At 47.3% G+C, this 19,866-nt stretch overlaps 1 protein-coding gene and 1 long non-coding RNA gene across 3 annotated transcripts in view; one reads left to right on the plus strand and one right to left on the minus strand.

The window, feature by feature from the left end:
• LOC138510377 (coiled-coil domain-containing protein 171-like) overlaps nucleotides 1-19,866 on the minus strand; it is a 3,784,015-nt gene that overhangs the window by 1,594,902 nt on the left and 2,169,247 nt on the right. For both annotated transcript variants that reach the window (XM_069625990.1, XM_069625991.1), the window contains one exon: nucleotides 12,099-12,552. In XM_069625990.1, coding sequence (XP_069482091.1) covers nucleotides 12,099-12,552 — 454 coding nt within the window. The remainder of the gene's footprint in view (nucleotides 1-12,098; nucleotides 12,553-19,866) is intronic.
• Nucleotides 1-19,866, plus strand: part of LOC138510379 (uncharacterized) — a 129,875-nt gene that overhangs the window by 24,331 nt on the left and 85,678 nt on the right. The gene's annotated exons all lie outside the window — the stretch shown is intronic.

A 19,866-nucleotide genomic window follows, 5' to 3' on the forward strand; every position in this document is an offset into this window, starting at 1 on the left:
TCGTCGAGACTGACGCATCCAGCCTAGCCATGGGAGCTGTCCTGTCCCAAAGAGATCCCGAAACCAACCAACTGCATCCCGTAGCATTTTGGTCCAGAAAATTCTCGGCACCCGAGGTTAATTATGCAATCACGGACAAAGAACTGTTAGCCATTAAGTCCGCTTTTAAAGCCTGGAGGCATTATCTGCTTGGCGCTCGACATCACAGTGATCACCGGAATTTACAGTATTTGAAAACCGCCAAGGCTCAGTAATCACGGCAGCTCCGATGGGCTTTGTTTTTCGCTGAATTTGATTTCGTGATTACCTATCGACCTGGCTGCAAGAATGGCAAAGCAGACCCTTATCCCGAATTGGAATGGGAGAATCTGATACAAACTCAGAACCAGTACCAATAATTCCCGAACAGAGGATTCTAGGCATAACTTTGTTACAGACGCTTGAAGAGATTCAAGCCAGAGTGAAACAACTCCTGGACCCTACAACCTTACAGGATTGGATACAAAAGGGATCAGACTTTACCATAGATAATGGTTTACCTTATTTTCAAGGACGCTTATTCCTGCCACATAAGGAATTACACGAACTAGTTATTTCCGGTTATCATGATGCATTAATAGAGGGACACCCCGGTATTGCCAAGACAGAGGAAAAGGTGAAACGACAATTTTGGTGGCCCTCTTGGCGAAAAGATGTTAAATCTTTTGTGATGTCCTGTGGTGTTTGCGCCCAAAATAAAAGTCAAATGAAAAGACCAGCCGGTCTCCTTCAACCTCTAGACATACCGCCAGCACCCTGGCACACCCTATCAATGGATTTTATTACGGACCTGCCTCCTTGTTCGGGGTACAATACTATTCTGGTAATTGTGGATTTGTTTTCCAAAATGGCCCACTTTATTCCTTTGAAAGGTTTACCTTCAGCTTCTGTCCTAGCCAAAGAATTCCTCGAAAATATTGTTCGGCTACATGGATTCCCATCTATACTAATCTCTGACCGGGGAAGCCAATTAATTTCCCACTTCTGGCGCAAATGTTGTCAAATGGCGCAGATCGACGTAAGATTATCGACCAGTCACCACCCTCAGACCGATGGTCAGACCGAGAGGACAAATCAGACCCTTGAGCAATACTTACGGTGTATGTTACAGCAATCTGAAAGCAACTGGAAAGACATTCTTTGGATAGCCGAATACGCATATAGTAATTCGGTACACTCTGGAACTGGCCACAGTCCTTTTTATACTTTGTTTGGGCATCACCCTCGAACCTCAAACCTTGACTCGCCTCAGAACCTCGGAATGCCTGCAGTAGAACATCTGCATTCTACAATTACCCAAGCCTTCAAAGAGGCAACTATGCATTTACAACAAGCCAAGAGAAAATACAAGAAGAATGCTGATCTACATCGGAGTGAAGCACCCCCGTATCAGATTGGGGATCAAGTGTGGTTAGCTACCAGACATTTACCACTCAAAGGGCCTCGAACTTTTAACCCAAAATATCTGGGACCTTATTCTATTACGGCAATAATTAACCCAGTGGCTGTTAAACTTGATTTACCAGCTAGTATGCGAATTCAACCTGTTTTTCATGTGTCACTTCTGAAACCAGTGGTACCCGGAACCCGACTACTCAAACCTCCAGAACCTATTCTAATAGATGGGGAGCCCGAATTCGAAGTGAAGAACATTTTAGACTCAAAAATGTTTAGGTCAAAACTGTTCTACCTAATTGATTGGAAGGGGTACGGACCTCAGGAGAGGTCGTGGGAACCCAGCGACCATGTGCATGCACCTCGATTAGTCAGGAAATTCCACCGACTCTTCCCAGACAAACCAAAACCCCCGGAGGGAACAACCTTGGGAGGGGCCTTGGGGGGGGGGAGGGCTGTCATGATGCCCACTCCCGGGGAGCCGGTTCAAGCCCTGCGTCCCCGAAAGCGGACATCCAGTCCCCAAGGAAGGACCCAGCAACCCCATATAGGGGCCCTTTGGACAGTGTCCTAGCGCCTATGGCGCCAGGCTCATAAAAGACATTATGGATGTGCTTGGGTGCACTTACCTGATGCAGACCATGCTGCAGGATCCCGGCCTCCTTGAGGCCTGAAAGGAACTACTTTACCTGTGGGACTAATTTACCATCCGGGTGTGGTCGGGGAAGGATACATACCTGATTGGAGGAAGGATACATACCTGGAACTTCTTCCAAGGTTATTTAAACCCCACCCGAACAGCCACACGTGCTTCGCCACACGTGCTCCTGCATCCTGACTTCTGCCACGCCTGCCAGCATCCTGGATCACCTGCAAAGGAAGAGAAGAAGAGAACAGAAGAAGGAAAAGTCCTTACCTGCTAAACCCGCATCCCGGAGACATCTCGCCGACAATCCTGAAAAGGAAGACTTTTATTTAAAAGCTCATCGCGTCGATCGCTGCAGCGCCGCATTCCACTCACCTTTACTGGGCGCCTCCATGTTCAGCAGCGATCATCCGGATTCGCAGTCACGCCCCAGCGCCTAGGGAGAAAAAGACCAGAACAAAAGGTGAGAGAGAGAAGGGAATAAGGAAAGCTAAATCTCCATGTTAAGACTTACCTGTTGATTCATTCCCTCTTCATTTCGGGTCCGCGCCGCATCCTGGCATTTCCGGACCCCGGCCCCTAAGGGGAAAAAAAGACATCAGCGTTAATGAGCGAATGAAAAGACATTACCAAAAAACGCTCATTAAAGACTTACCTGATTTCTACAAGGATTTCACCTCTCATCTCGGGTCGGTGCCTGTTCCCCGGCATTCCGTACCCCGGCCCCTATGGGGAAAAAGACACTAGCATTAGTACATTAATGCATGGACACAAGGGGAACCTCTTATCAAAAAAAGTACCTGGAAGCCAAGCAAGTTTGGTTCTCACCAAACCGAAAATCCAGTGAAGTAACTGGATACCAACGCGCCCCTGCATCAGAAGCAGGATGGAGAGCTTGTCCTTCCAGACTCTAAGGTGAGACGCTACGAGGAATCACAGAAGGGTTTCGAGGAGGGTGAGAGGGGAAAGTGGGAGGCTGATTGCATTACCCCGCAGACAGTTAATCCCCTATTTTCACCTACAGAAGGATACTTCTGCGAGCCAGACAAGCCAGATTTGGGGGCCCGGTCCAGTCCATCTTCCGAACCCTGCGCATCACCTTAGAAGAGGTCACAGCAGCGCGAACCAGGCCAGCGCCTCCGTGGGAGTCAGGTGAGCGTTACACCTTGATTACATCAAACACAACTGCCTCCCGATGGCCGTCCGGACCTATAAGTGTCACCTCAGCAGTGGAATGTGTTACCGGTCCAGAGGCAATTTCGGTTCCATCGACTGTGGTGATGACATCTTTGCTGGTTTTAGGACGCAGAGGGAGGTTAATCCTAGAGACCAATTCACGATCCACATAATTTCCTATATCGATGTATGCCTTTATTGCATGCAACCGCTTAGGCTGTTCCGGATCTACGAGGACCATTGGCACAATGAAATGCGAGGTCTGAGAGTTAGTTTTCAAGCTCGGCAAGCGGACTCCTACGCTTGTCGGGCATGGTCGTTTCCCGAAACAGAGTCTTCATGGTTTTTATCAGCGGCTCCTACCACCTTCTTGGGCGGCTTTGCCGGGCAATCTCGTAGAAAGTGTCCAGAGGACCCACAATAAAGACATAATTGCATCTGCCGTCTTGTTTCACGTTCTTTTTGAGTTAAAGGTCCTTTAACCCCTCCGATTTGCATAGGCTCAGAGACATCAGCACCCTTGGAGTTAGCATGGGTCTTGACCAACACCCTGGTCTCAAACTTGGACCGATCTGCTTTTCTGTTTTGAAGTCTGTGATCCAATTGGACCACTAAGTCTATATATTCTGTGCATTCTTGGGGCGGATTTACAACTTGGGCCAGGACATCTTTAAGTTCTCCGCGTAGACCTCGATAAAATAACGTGATTCTTTTATCCTCTGGCCACCCAGTTTCCACAATTAGTCTATTAAAGGTTGCAATGTAGGATAGGAGGTCCTGATTGCCCTGTCGCAGGGATAGGAGTTCGTCATCCAGAGCCTGCCCCTGAGAGTGTCGAGCAAATAACTTTTCCATGCTTGCTTGAAATCTTTGAAAATCACGGAGAATCGGGTCATCTTGAGTAACCAGTGGAACTGGCCAATCGGCAGCACAGCCGCTGAGATATGACAATACAAAGGCTACCTTGGTCTGGTCATTAGGGAAGGCCCCAGGTCTGCATAGGAAGTGCAAACAACACTGATTCATGAATACAGCAAATCGTTTGGGGTCCCCAGCAAAGCGTTCGGGTGGGGCCAGCGGCATGTTTCCAGGTAGATTAATCTGCACAGGGTTACTGGGAACCACAGGAGCGGGGTTCCCCCCGGAACCGGGTAGAGGAGTGTGTCCAGCTTGACCTTGCAAAAACTGTCTAGCCAGGTCATCAGTTCTTTCCTTTGATACAATCACTTCCCTCCTGAGAGCATTAGTCTCTTGACGAGCGGCTTGTACTTCGGCCCGTAATTCCCCCAGTAGTTGGGCCAACTGATCAGTCTCAGAAGTTTCCATAGAGCCTGGGTGGGAATTTGTAGGAAGGCTTTGCGTTCTGTAACGCTCACCTGACTCCCACGGAGGCGCTGGTGTAGTCTGGGTTGCAGTGGCCTCTTCGAGCGTGATGCGCAGAACTCGGAACACCGACTGAACAGGACCCTCAAATCTTGCTTGTCTGGCCCGTAGGAATATCCTTCTGCAGATGAGAAAGGGGATTAACAGTCTGCAGAATAGTGTGCTTGCTCCCCCCTTCCCCCCTTCGTTCTTCTCTAACTTCCTTCGAAATCCCCGGTTGAAGCTCACCTTATGGTTTGAAAGGATGAACTCTCCATCCTGCTTCTGGTGCAGGGGCGCGTGTTTGTCCAGTTACTTCACTGGTTTTCAGAATGGCGCTGGCAAAATCCACTTGACTTTTCCGAGCGGAACGCCGTAAGTATGAAGATTACAAAAGTTCAAGTATTGAGCCTCCTTTTCTGTTGCCTTCCTAACCTGTGATCTGTCCTTGATTTCAGGTGCAGAATGAAGGCGATGCGTTGAGGGATTGAATTGCCGATGGTAAACTCAGGTGAGTTAGCGATGGGGGCGATCCCTCTTAATGTCTTTATATTCCTCCAGTAATGTCTTTCGTCCTTTCCCCATAGGGGCCGGGGTGCGGTACCTGCCAACGAAGCGGCGCCGACCCAAAATGAGGAATGGTCCACCAACAGAAGACCGGTAAGTGTTATGGCATAAAATTAGGCGTTCCTCATATGTTCCTTCTGCTCACATTTTGTCTCTTCTTCTCTCCCCTAGGCGCAGAGATGTGGCGACCGGTGCAGACAGTCGCGGTGGAGCCAGAAGAACTCCCGAGGACAGGTGAGTGAAGCGCGGCGCTGCAGCGAGCAACGCGGTGCTTTTAAATGAAAGTCTTTTCTCAGGAACGCTGGCGTGAAGGTTCCGGATGCAGGTAAGAAGTTTGATAAAATTCTTGGTTTTCACCTTTCTCTTCTCTTCTTTCCTTACAGGTGTTCCAGGATCGAGGCGGGCGTGGCTGGAGACCAGATGCAGGAGCAGACACGGTGAGCGTTCAGCTGCTTGGATGCAGAACAACGCGAAGCGTGAGCTACTGTCTGGGCATGGCTTAAATAGCCCCCAAAGTAGTTCCAGGTAAGTATCCTTCCCTGGCCACGCCCGAGTGGCAAAATAGTCCCAATGAAAAAATAGTCCCTTTCAGGTCTCAGGGAGGCCAGAATCTTGCAGCATGGTCTGCATCAGGTAAGTGCACAAAACACCTTCCTTTATGAGCCTGGCGCCTATGGCGCCAGGACTGATGTCCAACATGAGCCTGGCGCCAACGGCGCCAGGACAGAGTCCAAAGAGCCCCTATAAGGGGCCGCTGGGCTTTTACCCGGGGGCATGATGCCTGCTCCCGGGGGTGCTGGGCCTCGCCTGGTGCTCCGGGAGTAGGCATCATGACACTGTGGGAGAAAGTAGTCTATAGAATTTTTCTTTAATGTAAACATGTTTCTGATGCTTGTGAATCTGCTTAGAATCACATGCTGTGCATATAGTCCGACATCTAGTGGTAATCGCGGAGTATTGCATCTTGTCTTTCGAGGATCGAAAGGGGACGTCAACATGGGCGTGCCTGTAATACTATCCCTAAGGTGACGTGTAGTGTATCCAAAATCCCTCACACGTCGAGGTCCCTCAGATTGTTTTTTTCCACCCAGCTAGCTGGTCACCTTATGCAGAGCTCTTACAAATTGCAATTTAAAGACTTTGTCCACGACCTCCGGTCGTTTATATATACATGTATTCGTCCCCTTCATCGACGACTACTTATCTGCAACCGCCGAAGATCGTGGAAGACGACTCCACACTCAACAGCTGGTGCTCCCTTCGAGGTGCCGACCACGTGGCCGGGCCTTCTGGCCTGCCTATACAGTAGGGAGAGTGGGGTCCGGTGTTCCATTTCTTTTCAAGAATGTATTTCCTTCTCCCCCTCTTTGGCCCTCTGGTTTTCCTGTCGCTATAATCCTGAGATATGGACGGGACAGTTTTGCCCTTGTAAAGGCAAGTACCCTTGGAAGGATACGCACCGGAGATGCAATAAGTGTCTCTCTCGAGATCACCACGAGGCGTCCTGTCGGTCTTGTCAGCTTTCGTCCTAAGACAATTAAAGACCGTTGAGTTAAACAGTGGGTGGCCTACGCTATGATGCAAGTCGAGGGTAGCTAACCTGCTGCAGCAGGCGCCAAGAGTGATGAGGAATTGAGCGACAGCCGTGGCTTCGACACGGATGCCATCGACCTATCTACGGAGTGACCACGCTCTGAGTCGTCGGTTCTGCTATGGGGAGTGTACATCCCGGCGACAGGGACATACCCACTACTCACAAGGTTAAACACACAACCCCCTGTACCGCCTCGACAGACTAATCGGCATGGTCAAAGATGCGAGCGGGTACGCCGATTTCTTTGCGGGAACCCGCCGATCCACGATATCGGCAGCCCTCCCCGCAACCACGTAAGTGGCATGCGTCTAGGCACTCCACTGACAAGGGCGTCAGCAACAAAATTCATAAGGCCGTCGAGACGCCTCCTAAGAGCGTGGCGACGCAGAAGGTCCCGGCAACGTCAAAAACTATGGCGAAGCCACTAGAACAGCCGAAACCCCTCCCAGAGATGCCGAACATCCACGAGAGTCTCGCAAAGATTGTTTCGGCGGCTAATAAGCACAAAGACAGGTCGAAAGACACGTCCACACACCGAGAAAGGCAGGGAGACTATTCTGAGGGCCCCTAGCCACTAGCTAAGACTCTCTTAGCTAAATCTCGATGGTCTAGGCATGTAGATCCTCCAATAGGATCCCTTCCCCCCTCTAGACCCCTCTAGCTCCTCCTTATGGACCAGGTTTGAGGGGTGTATGAATTCACTTTCCAAATTCGTAGACTTTTCAGAAAGGTTTACCACGCCTAAGAGACCTAGAGGACTTCTACCCCACTGTGCCTAAATTTCAGAGGACCTCCTATCCTCTTCCTGAGGAGGTGTTTGACCTGACGGATCAGGAAGAGGTTCCTCAGGACCCCTTTTTACAGGAAGATGATCCCTTTGAGGACCCCACTGACCCGGCCCCAGATTGGGGGATGAGCCACCAGTGGATAACCCACCATGGATGTCACCTACCAATACCCTGGATCCAGACACAATATGCATGGATCCTCCCGCATATCCAGCTGTTAGACAGGCGTCTCCTATAGATGAACAGATGGCATTTAATGGCATTCTGAAAAAAGCGGCTGAACATTTTCAGATTGCCATGCAAGAAGCAGTGCAAGACTTTGTGCAGGATATTCTGAAGGAGAAGCCACCTGCTATTCAGGCTATTCCTTTACTGAACTCCATTAAATGGCGTATCACCCCTTCTATGCTGACGCCATCACAAACAAGGGCTGTGAACCCACGGGTGGAGAAACCTTTTTGGCCCTCCCCTACAGACCCTCTCTACATTCAGGGAAATACCACGCCGGATTCCCTAGTGGTCACTATAACTAGACAAAGAGCGGGGTACCCTTGTCCACGGGTGAGTCACCGCTGGACAAGGACTGCAAGAAACTTTATGCCCTGGGAAAGCATGTCACTACTGCGGCAGCCTATTCCACCAGAATTGCCAGCAATACCACACTGTTGGCCAGCTATTGCAATATTCAGTGGAACCTGCTCCCGGAGGGCCTGCATGAGGTCCCCGAACCAGAACGTTCATGTTTTCTCACGGTTGTGTCAGAGGGTAAATCATAATATCCTTAAGAACACCCTAGATGCTGCAGAGACAGCAGGGAGAACTCTGGCCCAAGGTACCCTTTTGAAGAGGCACGCATGGTTAAAAAACTCAGGGTTCAAGTCAGAAACACAAGCGTCTCTCATCAACAAACCGGTGGAAAAATCTAACCTGTTTGGTAAAGCTGTAGATGAGGCGCTAGAGAAAAAAGAACATGAGACTTTGAAATATTTGAACCAAATAACTCAAAGGCCCTTTCAGCAGCGAGGTGAGAGTTCTCGCCGCTCCTTTCATAGACAATCCTACCCACCTTCCCCACACAACCAATACGGAACAGGTAACACATGATCCCAAGGACAGCGGTCAGCTGCCTCTAACCAGTATCCACCTATAGGACAGAGCTGTGGCAAAGGAAGGGTTTCAGTGACACCCCTAGAAGGGTATTTACAAAGGTGCTGGCAGTAGCGGCAGCTCACCTGCAAAGGCTATCCATCCTGGTTTATCCTTACATCGACGACTGGCTCATAATAGGGGATTCACACGGAACATGCCTGTCAAACACCTAAAGGACAATAGACCTACTCTTCAGTCTGGGATTCTCCATAAACAAGAAGAAGTCCAGCTTAGACTCCAGCCAAGTCAAGCAATTTCTGGGGGCCCTAATTCGGACAGAAGACAGCCTTGTCTTCCCCTTGAACAAGAGGGTTCAAAACATGCTGTTTCAAATGCCTCAATATGTAGCCAGTCAGGAGGTGACGGTACGCAAAGCCATGCAACTGTTAGGAATGATGGCATCCTGCATTTATTTGGTCCGTCACGCTCGTTTGCCCATGTGCCCCATGCAAGAGTAGTTCAACAGCCAATGGTGTCAGGCCAGCGGACAATGGGACGATCTAGTGGTTGTCTCTGCAGCCGTTGTTCTCTCTCTGCAGTGGTGGTCGAGGGAAAACCTCTTGAAGGGGAAGACCTTTGCCACCCCGCAGCAGAAGTCACTCTCACTACGGATGCATCTCTCACGGGCTGGGGGGCTGACCTCCTTCAGCAGAGGGCGCACAGTGTTTGGTCCCTAGCAGTAGCATCCAACCACATAAACCTGTTGGAGCTGTTAGCGGTGTTCAAGGCTCTGAAGGCTTTTCAGACACAGTTGCAGGGAAAGACAGTACTGGTCCTCTTGGACAGCACCACAGCCATGTATTACCTGAAGAAACAAGGGGGCACTCACTCTCCAGGGCTATCCAAACTGTCCCAGAACATTTGGAAGTGGGCTCTCAAACACAAGATGTTCCTCCTGTCTCAACACATTCCAGGGGATTTCAATCTTCTGACAGACGTGCTCAGCAGAGACTTCCCTCTACCCACAGAGTACGAATGGCGACTACTCGAAGACATAGGGCCTCATTACAAGTATGCCGGTAAGGCAACCACGGCGTCGGTATCGTTACCAGCACCGTTGCTACCGTACCGCCATACTAGGAGTTCTGCTCGCCGTTCTGCTGCTTGCAGCCACCAGGTCTGACCTGGTGGCCGTACCGGCACCCGCGAGCAGAACATGATGGTAGCATCTGTACCGTTATTAACGGTACCAATGCTACCACCCGCCCCATTACCATTGAGCCCTATGGGGCTCAAATGGGAATGGGAATGAACCAGGCCCGGCACCCGCAAAAGGGCAATTACTGGGTCCGGCTGGGCCAGAATAGCCCGGCAATTGCCCATTTGCGGGTGCCGGACCCGTATGCGAGTTTGGAGGTAGCTTTGCCGGTAAAACCGGCAAGGCTACCTCCAACCTCGTAATGAGGCCCATAGTCTCCAACGTTTTCGCAGAATGGGGCTTCCCAGAGATCGACTTGTTCGCAACTCTGGAGAACTCACAATGCCCAGATTACGCCTCCAGGTACCCTCAGAACCTCTCCAAGGGGAACGGTCTGTGCATAACATGGTCAGGGAAATTTGTTTACGCTTTCCCCCCCCCGACTCCTCTACTCAACAAGATAGTGCACAAGATGCACCAAGAACCAGTTATCATGATATTGGTGGCCCCGCTAGCCCTGGTTCTCTCATCTGATGGAGATGTCAATCTCCCCTCCGATGAAACTACCTTGCCCATACAACATGCTATCGCAGGACAAGGGGGAAACACTTCATCCATGCCTGCAAACTCTCAATTTAGCAGCCTGGCTCCTGAGATCATAGAGTTCGGGCACCTCCACCTTCAGCAGAGATGCATGGATATACTTAAAGAAGCAAGAAAGCTTAACACCAGATATTGCTACTCCAATATGTGGAAATGCTTCGTCGTCTGGTGTAATTCCGAGGGCATAAATCACATAGATTGCTCTCCTACTTATATTGTACTATACCTGACTCACCTTCTTGACTCAGGTCTGGTTTTTAATTCTCGGAAGGTCCACTTAGCTGCACTTTCAGCCTATCCCACGTCCCAGCAGAAGGTGTTGTGTTGGAAGATCCCAGTAATCAAAGCTTTCATGGAAGGAGTTAAGAGACTTCATCCCCCCCATTTCAAACCCAGCTCCTGGATGGGACCTAAATGTGGTACTAACCAGACTTATGGGATCTCCCTTTGAACCAATGCATAAGGCTAGCCTTAAAGCACTCACTTACAAGACCGCCTTCCTGGTGGCAGTCCCTTCTAGAAGTAGAGTTAGTGAACTACAGACCCTTTCAGTTCTAGACTCATTTGTCACTATGCACAAAGACCCACGGTTTGCGCCCAAATTCATTTCAAAGTTCCATGTAAACCAATCACTAGAACTATCCACTTTTGTTCAGCCAGAACCCCACAAACATGGCAGAAGGAAGCCTACACACACTGGATGTGTGCAGGGCAGTCATATATTATCTGGAAAAGACTAGACCACTAAGAAAGACCAACCAGCTTTTCGTCTCAGTGGCGGCTGGAAGAGAAGGGGATCCTGTCTCTAAATCAGCCACCTCTAAGTGGATTGTCAACTGCATCACACTCTGTTACACTCTTGCCAAGAAAGATCTGCCGTTCAAGCCTAGAGCACACTCTTCTCGGGCACTGGAGCTTCCGTAGCATTCATTGCAAATGTCCCTCTCGAGTCCATTTGCAAGGCGGCAACCGGGAGTTCTGTACACACCTTTACAAAACACTACTGCCTAGATACTCACTCTAGGTCTGATTCTCAGGTGGGACAAGCAGTATTAAGACATTTCTTCACTACTGTTCCTTCTCACCTCCCTGCTCCAAACTCCGGGTACTGCTCGCTAGTCTATGCACAGCATGTGATTCTAAGCAGATTCACAAGCATCAAAAGACATGCATTAATCACCGTAATAGCATTTCTGATGATTGCATCTGCTTAGATTCCCATGCGCCCAATCTTCCTCCCCGCTCGGATGGAAGGAACATAGACATCTTACTACTACTTCTCTCTTTCTGTACTTGCGATAGTCATAAGGCTCCCTCACAGCAGAAAAAATACAATCAGAGGGACCTCAACGCATGAGGAATTTTGGGTACATTACACGTCACGTTAGGGATAGAGTTACAGGGATAGAGTTACCATGTCGACGTCCCCTTTCGATCCTCGAAAGACAAGATGCAATACTCTGCAATTACTACTAGATGTCGGACTAAATGCACAGCATGTGAATCTAGGCAGATACTCATCAGAAATGCTATTACAGTGAGTAATGCATGTCTTATTGCCATCTAATAATTCACAAAAACATACATAAGATTGTAAAACACACTAAGATATACTTTGTATATGTTTGCCTATTCTCTTACCAGAAAACATGCTTGTTGTTCCTGCGATAACTAAGATTCCTGTGCCTTCTTTGCAACCCTCTGCCCAGTTGAAGAGAGAGTTGCCTAACTGACCCAAGCGTTGAAGTCTTTTTGCCGCAATAACTGCAATAACGCTTTTACGGAAAACATGAATCATGCTCTTGCCCTTTTTTTTCTTTTTATCTGAGCCACACATGAATTGTTCATTTCCCTTATAGAAAGCTTCAGTCATTGACTTAATTTTCTTTTCCACAACTTCATGTCTATCCAGCTGTTGAAGGAGAAGGTCTCTTTGTACAGACAAGGCACATGTTCGGCTATACAAGGGGTACAATCCTCCTGCCAGGAGAGCACAAGCTAGCAACAGTGAACTCTTCTCGCAAGGATCAACACACTTGGCTCTTTCATGGGTTGCCATCTTTTCTTTGGTTTTGTCTAGAATCTCTCGACAGCCCTGCAACACATAAGCAAATCATGTTTGATCAAAATGAAAGCCAAAATAAAATAACTAGAATACACAATGAATGTAGCAAAAGCGACAGCATGTCTTTTTCGCCAAATTGCATTCAATATTTTATAGTTCAAAATAATGCTACTGATTTTCAATATACTATAGTAGATAAAAAAAAATGTAATCAACTTATCTGAATGACCACCTAAGAAATTATCCAACTGCTCTTCTGCCACCTCTGAATTCCCATACCTCTATGCTTAATTCATATATCCACCATTCTCAGTATGGAATCTACACACTAAAGGATATAGAGAGGCAATTACTATTTTTAGCCTTGGTTATTGGTTAAAACAAAAGATCAGATATTAAATGCACACTAACATCAGGAAATTAAAGATCCTATCCCAGATAAGATACCTGCCGAGTTGCAGTCACCAAAACACATAGCGGTTCATTTTCAAAGTCCCTGGAGTATAAATTAGGATGTAAAAGACAGGTGTAAAGGTGTCAAGCATGTCGCAATGCCTTGATTCATGCTTTGGGGGATTTCTGTTGTTTTTGAAGGCATAGGGCGGGGACGGAATTGAAGTTAGGTTTCTGCCTCGCTTTCAGCCTCTGCCTTCAAAAACCACTTTGTTTTATGCCAGCATAAAATTTTCATGCTGGCATAAAACCAATAATTTACTATGGAATTGGCCTGCGTTTTACACCAGTAAATAGCAGCCAGATTCCATAGGAAATCATTGCAACTGTTGCCTGCCATGTGTAAATAGTAGGCAGTGTTTACTCATTTTGCACCGCAGTATGAAAAAGAGAGGCACAAGATGCTTCTGCTGTCACCTTACACTTCTCGTTTGCACTCGGCATTGCAAATGGAATTTGTTTGCACGTAAGTGAAAACGTAAGCACTCCCCTCCCGGCAATTTACGCTCATTTTCAAAATGAGCTCCATAGAGAGCCCAATTCTAAATTGGGCATGCAACATCCGTTTTGGTTTGGCCAACAAGGGCAAGATGGGCATCAGTTTAGTCTTCACTTTTTTTGTTTGTTTGCATCAATTCTAAGTAGCTGCTACATGCCCACTCTATGAGATTAACTATGCTTCGTTACTCCATGGCTGTTTGCACTACCAGTGTGCAAACATGCATACCTTAGTCATTTGTAGCAATTTCATAATTCGTTAACCTCTACCTGGTCCGAATACTCCCAATAGTACAATGACAGGATAACATGGGATCATTATGACAATCACATCCTTCATTGTTTCTAAAAATTCCTTCCAAATCAATGCACCCTCTGGTCAGACCCACCACATGGGGATCATATACATGACCGCAAACTTTGACTAGATCCTTGTGGATCTACATTTGAGACAATCTGGGGTAGGGGCCACCTGAACAGCAGTTTATAGTTGGTCTCAAATTTGAGCGCAAGACTCACACAGCATTTTTCCATGTAAGAGGAGATTTCGATTTTAAAAAGTTGTGACCTACTCATTTGTAAATTAAGCCATAGGGCTCTATTACAAGCTGGGCGGTATCCCGGCGGTAAATCCAAATTGACCAAATGTATCCACACTTTCACATGCATGTTTTACGTGTAAATGGTGCAATAAGTGTGGCAAGTGTGAAAACTGCTGCCGCATTGCAACATGGTGGAGGAAGTTGTATTGGGAAAATTGCTGCCAGAATAAGAACAAATTACCGACTCCTCCTTCAACCACAGAGAATTCCCGAAAGTTCGAAGGTTGAGACAAGGGACGAAACAGAGAATTATTCTCCAGCAAAAGGAGGTTCAGAGTGATAGTGGGGAGAGAATGGTGCAAAGAATGTCTGAAAGGGTCTCTAAGGACTTAACGCCACAGATCATGTCTGTCATCGGAATCTCTCTGGCCCCATTAAGGAAAATATATGAGCAATTCCACAAAACATACAGTTCTTGAGGAACTTAAAGGCCCTAAATGTAACAATTCGTACTGAGCAACCTGTAAACAAGGAAGCGGCTAAACAAGACATAAAAAACAACACAAGTAGCACCACAAAAACGAATTTGAACGTAGAAGATCTCGGTGGCACAGAGGATACCGAAGAGGAAGAACTAACCGCTAATGATCTGCTGAACTTCTCAACCTATGAAACCGAAGAAGGTGACGACTCTGAGCAGAGTGATCATATCCCAGACACAAGATGTGTGATGCTTGTAGAATCAGAGACCGAAGGAAATCGGTCTCCAGAAAAGGTGGAGAGAAAAAATGGCCAAAGGGCACCTCAGAAAAGAGTCTGTATCTTTGTCTCAGCCCCAAAGAGTGTCCCCAAAATTCTGATCCCGGAGGTGAATAGAAAGGAATCTAAAAAAGTATTCATGACAATAGAAGAAAGAAGGGAAAAAAATCTGAAATTGGGAGGAATCACAGGGGCAAAAGAAATCTATAATTTTATCTCATGACAATAAACAAAGGAGAGATAAAGACTGAGAAACAACAAACGGCCAAAGAGAAAGCAAATTGGCGCAAGGAAAAGAGAGGAAAAGAAAGGATCAGGAAGAAGACGAACGACCAACCCAAGTGGAATAAGTTTAGTGCTGGAACGTTGCAGCCCCAAGAAAGATGGGTTGGTCCTGAACAGATACAACGTGATGCAATTGTTGCATCATATTCCAACCCCTAAAAACAATCTCTTCGAATGATGTGAATTTGTGGAAGAGGACATATTGACATGGTTCGAATTCACCTTCACTCAAAGATAATAAAGGATCTCCTAATTGAAAGCTGAGGTGAGCTGAACACTCTAGGCTTTGACATAAGAGAGGATAATGGGTTCAGGAACAGGGAAGAGGTGAAAGGACCTAATAACAAAAAAGAGAGAGATACCATGGAATGCACAATAGAGAAAACTGGCGGGAAGAGGGTAAACGACGAAAGAAATGAGAGTAGTGGAGCTGAGGAAACAAATAACCGAGAGGAGACTGGTGTGGTAAACAAAGACGAGAGCCCCAAAAAACAGATAAGGATAACATTTGCTTGGAACTCTCAAGATCCAGGTCGGCAAATTGTTGCAAAAACAACTGCAGATGAGGGAATAGAAGAAGAAAATTGGTCCTGGATGTCAAGAGCCTTATCATTATCATGTCAAAGCTAATGCCCGAATGTGGATAGACAGAGGAGAGTGTGCAGGGCATGCAATACTAGTGGACACCTGCACCTATTCTCTAAAACCTCGGAGGCGCTCTGGAACTTGGATATTATATGCTTACAAGAGACCTGGTTGGTAAATCTTCCTTGTGTGGAAGGTTTCGAGACTGCATTTAATCCAGCAACCACTAACCAAAGAGCCGGCCTAATGACCCTAGTAAAAAGGAAAAGTGGAATGAGGATTAAAAAAACAACAAACATCAACGCTTCTAGTCAACTGACCTCGATTACTTACGTGTAAGAAGGTGGAGTGTCGAAACCATGTCTCCACATACTTAATAAATACTGGCACCACCTGCAAGTCAGTGGAATAATATTCGTAGACAAAATGTGCGACATTCTCGATGAACTAACAATACTGAATCCAGAGGATGAAGTAATTATTTGTGGTTAAATTAAATATGGATCTGACATCTCAAAGTGGAAAATAATTATTCAAGAACTCTCAAATGAATAAAAAATCTGATTTGGGTAAAATATGGCTGGAAGAAATGGAGGTGAGACACATGAGCATGCTGAACGGAAGCTTACAAGGTGACATACCTCCAAAAGCGATATGGGAAAGAGAGTCCCATAAATCTATATTAGATTATTTCTTTGTCTGCGAATCCATTTTGGAAAAAATGATACATATGGAAGTGAAAAGCGATCACAATCTGGTCAAAATAACCTGGGAAACAAACGAACAGGTGAAGACTGCAAAATTGAAAAAGGCCATAGAAATCGAACCGGGCCAAAACAGAATAAGGTTGAATAAAGGGATTATTGAGGAGCTCACAAACATAGTAAAAGCACAGGACCAGGTCTGTGAACAATTGGTCTATGATGCCCTTCTGCAGAAGTACTCTAAAACCTGTAGTAGAGGTAGAAAGAATGATTTTAAACTCCACGCCTATGATTCAGCGATAGTGTTGAAAAAGAGGGAATTGAGACAACAAATAAGAGCCCTCGGGGAGTTGGATCCAATAGTAGCATGGGAGGAGAAAAGGAAATTAAAATCACGCTACAATAATTGTATCCAGAGTCATTTACATATCATGCAGCAACCATACGCAGAAAAAATGATGACAACATTGGAAAACAAAAACGGGAGAGACTTCTGGACTTTAATTAATAATGTAGGTGTGCCACAAGGGGCCTTAAAAACAAACATGGTCTCGGAACAACAATGGATAGAGCACTACTCAAAGCTCTTTGAAAAACAAAACGGAAAGGCAAAGGAACTAGGGAATCCTCTCCTTAGTTGGGACATTGAAATATCTAAAGAAGACATTCTACTAACAATAAAAAATAATAGTTCATCGAGAGCTCCAGGACCCGATGGCATTACGAACTTAATGCTAAAAGAACATCCAAATGAATGGGTGGACTTCTGCGAAATACTATTGAAAAAAATAATGAGGGATGTGTCACACCGTGGCCGTGCAAACTATGGGCAAGATGGAGGCGCTATTAGGTCTCCACGGCAGGTCAGCGTGACATTCTAGTCTTTTTGGGCTGCAGGTACTTAAGGAGGCCACGCCCCCTACGAGTCGCATTGCACCTCGCATTCGTTGGTCTCTTGACTTTCGCCTGCGTAGCAGTGCCCATCTTGAGTGCTTGTCCTCATTGCTCCCTCTGATCCTTTTTCCCTTGCCTTTCCGACTGGATATTTTGTTTCCGCAGTCGTCTCCCTAGCTCCTTTTCCCGCTCCAATTCCTCCCTGCCTACCTGTGTTCTCGGTCAGCCTCTCCGCTGCCGCGTATCCGGTTCCATCTTCAGATATAGTATTCTTTGTACTTTCTTTCTTCCTACTGCCTCTTTAGGCTTTTCTGCCTTTCCCCTTTTGTCGGCTCGGACTCTCAGGCACCCGTCCGCGGTGTGTACGGTGTCCGCCACTTTTTATCCCTCGTTTCACTCACTCTCTCTCTCTCGCTCGCTTGCTCTCTCTTTCTTTCTCTCTTCCTTTCCTCCCCTCTTACCTTGCATCTGCTATAGCCATCCTTCTGTCACTCTTACACACTCTCTCTCTCTCTTGTCTACTTACCCAAAAGCCCACTTTCCTACCCTGCCTGCCCATACTTCTGACGGGGTCCCTCTCCTTCCTGTCCCTTATGTCAGTGGTGTTTCTATATCTCTTTGGTTAGGTACTCCCCAGCCATTCTCGGAGCGACCTGCTTGGAAACCTTTACCACCAGAGACAAACCTGAGACTTTACCACAGCCAATTGGATTCTACAGTTCCTTTTCCGTGCAAAAGAGGGTACCAGCCTCTTCAACTTCCAGTTCTGTCTGGCCAATACTACCTGCAGCTAACCAGGGTTTTTTCTGCCTCTTCAGGCTGTTCCCCTGTTTGAGGGGACAGGCTCCTTGGCTTCACCTGACTGCCAGTCCTATCGACGGTCAAGGTGGCCTACCTCTATGAGCGCAAGAAGGGAATAAGGACTACCAAGACAGACGACGAAGCAGAGAACCCCAAGAAGGACAGAAGGAGGAGACAGAAGGCCTCTAGCTCCACAGAAGACCCAGGTGAGGAGTCTCAGGCGGAAGAAACTGCAGACCTTGACAGATTGCAACGCCAGCCAATAAACATGGCCTCCTTGGAGCAAAACCAGGAGATGGTGATCGCTATTCAGGGCCTTCAGGCTGAGGGTCAGAATCTCCGAACCGGAAACATTAATTTACGCCAGCAAGTAGCGGCACAAGAAGATTTTCGAGGTGATCTACCCCCCCTGATGTTTTCCTTTGGGAAGTATGATGGCAGTCCCAAACTCCTGAAAGGATTCCTGGACGCTTGTATGATTTACTTTACATTTCGACCTAAGGCTTATGAACTAGATAGAGCTAAGGTCGGCTTCCTTGTTTCCAACCTTGTGGGAAACGCTTTGGCCTGGGCTACTCAACTGATAGCTCAGGCAAATCCAGCAATAAATGATTGCACTCAGTTCACTCAATTGATGCGAACCAGATTCGATAGACCAGAGGTCCAATATTCTTCCTATGAAGCCCTTCTGGATCTCCGTCAAGGAAATCATAATGTACAGACTTATGCCTCCACATTTATAAAGTTGGCAATGGACGCAGGGTGGCCAGACTCAGAGCAACGAACTCTTTTTCATCGAGGCTTGCATGATGAACTTAAGGACGAGCTAGCTAGGATGGCACGTCCTGCTTTCTTTCAAGAACTGGTCACGTTGTCACTTCAGTTGGAATACAGACTGCAGGAGCGGAAGCTGGAAAGAAGGAGACTTAGACTTCCTCCCTCTGTAGGAATTCCCAAGGCAAATCCCCCTACCCGACCACAGTCGGATGAGCCTATGCAAATAGGAACAAATAGAGGTCCTTTGACTCCAGACAAACGGAAGAGACGCAGAGACCAGGGTCTCTGCATGTACTGCGGATCTTCTAAGCATCTGCTCCGTAATTGTCCAGAGGTACCCCCGAGACGCTCGGGAAACGCGTCTCCCCGGTCTTGAGCAGGGAAAGGAGCCGGGCAGAGATCAAGAATCCCTGCAACTCTACTCAACAGGATAGTTCCGGTGATGACCATAGACTCATGGTATTCACGGTTCGCTAAACATTTGAATCCACCTCCTCAGTGGAAATCTTGGCTATGTTGGACTGTGGTGCGGCAGGGAATTTCATTGATATCCAGTGGGCGCAAGAACAAGGTATACCCCTACGCCAGAAAGTCTGCCCCTTGCCAGTAGAAGGTGTGGACGGCGCGCCCCTTTCATCCTGACCCATCGTCAAGGGGACAGGTCCGGCCACCATGTACTTGTTTCAGCACCAAGAACAGATCACTTTTGATGTGATCAGAGCTGCCCATTTCCCAGTCATCCTGGGCATACCCTGGCTACGCAAACATAATCCCAGGATTGATTGGTCTGCAAACACCATATGTTTTCTATCCCCGTACTGCTCGGCATCATGTCTATCCCAGGCCTCTCCTTTGATGGCGAAAGGAGAAGCAGTTTCGACTTCCACAGCAGTGGTTCAGATGATTCCATCGTGTTATCAGCAGTATGCTGAAATCTTTGAAGATAGACTACCCCGTTCTTTACCCCTGCACCGAGCTGAAGACTGCGCCATCGACCTGAAGCCTGAAGCGTCTGTTCCTTTCGGTCGCATGTATCCCATGTCACT

The sequence above is a fragment of the Ambystoma mexicanum genome, chromosome 6p, assembly GCF_040938575.1.
Source record: "Ambystoma mexicanum isolate Mex_15411 chromosome 6p, UKY_AmexF1_1, whole genome shotgun sequence".
Lineage (NCBI taxonomy): Eukaryota > Metazoa > Chordata > Amphibia > Caudata > Ambystomatidae > Ambystoma > Ambystoma mexicanum.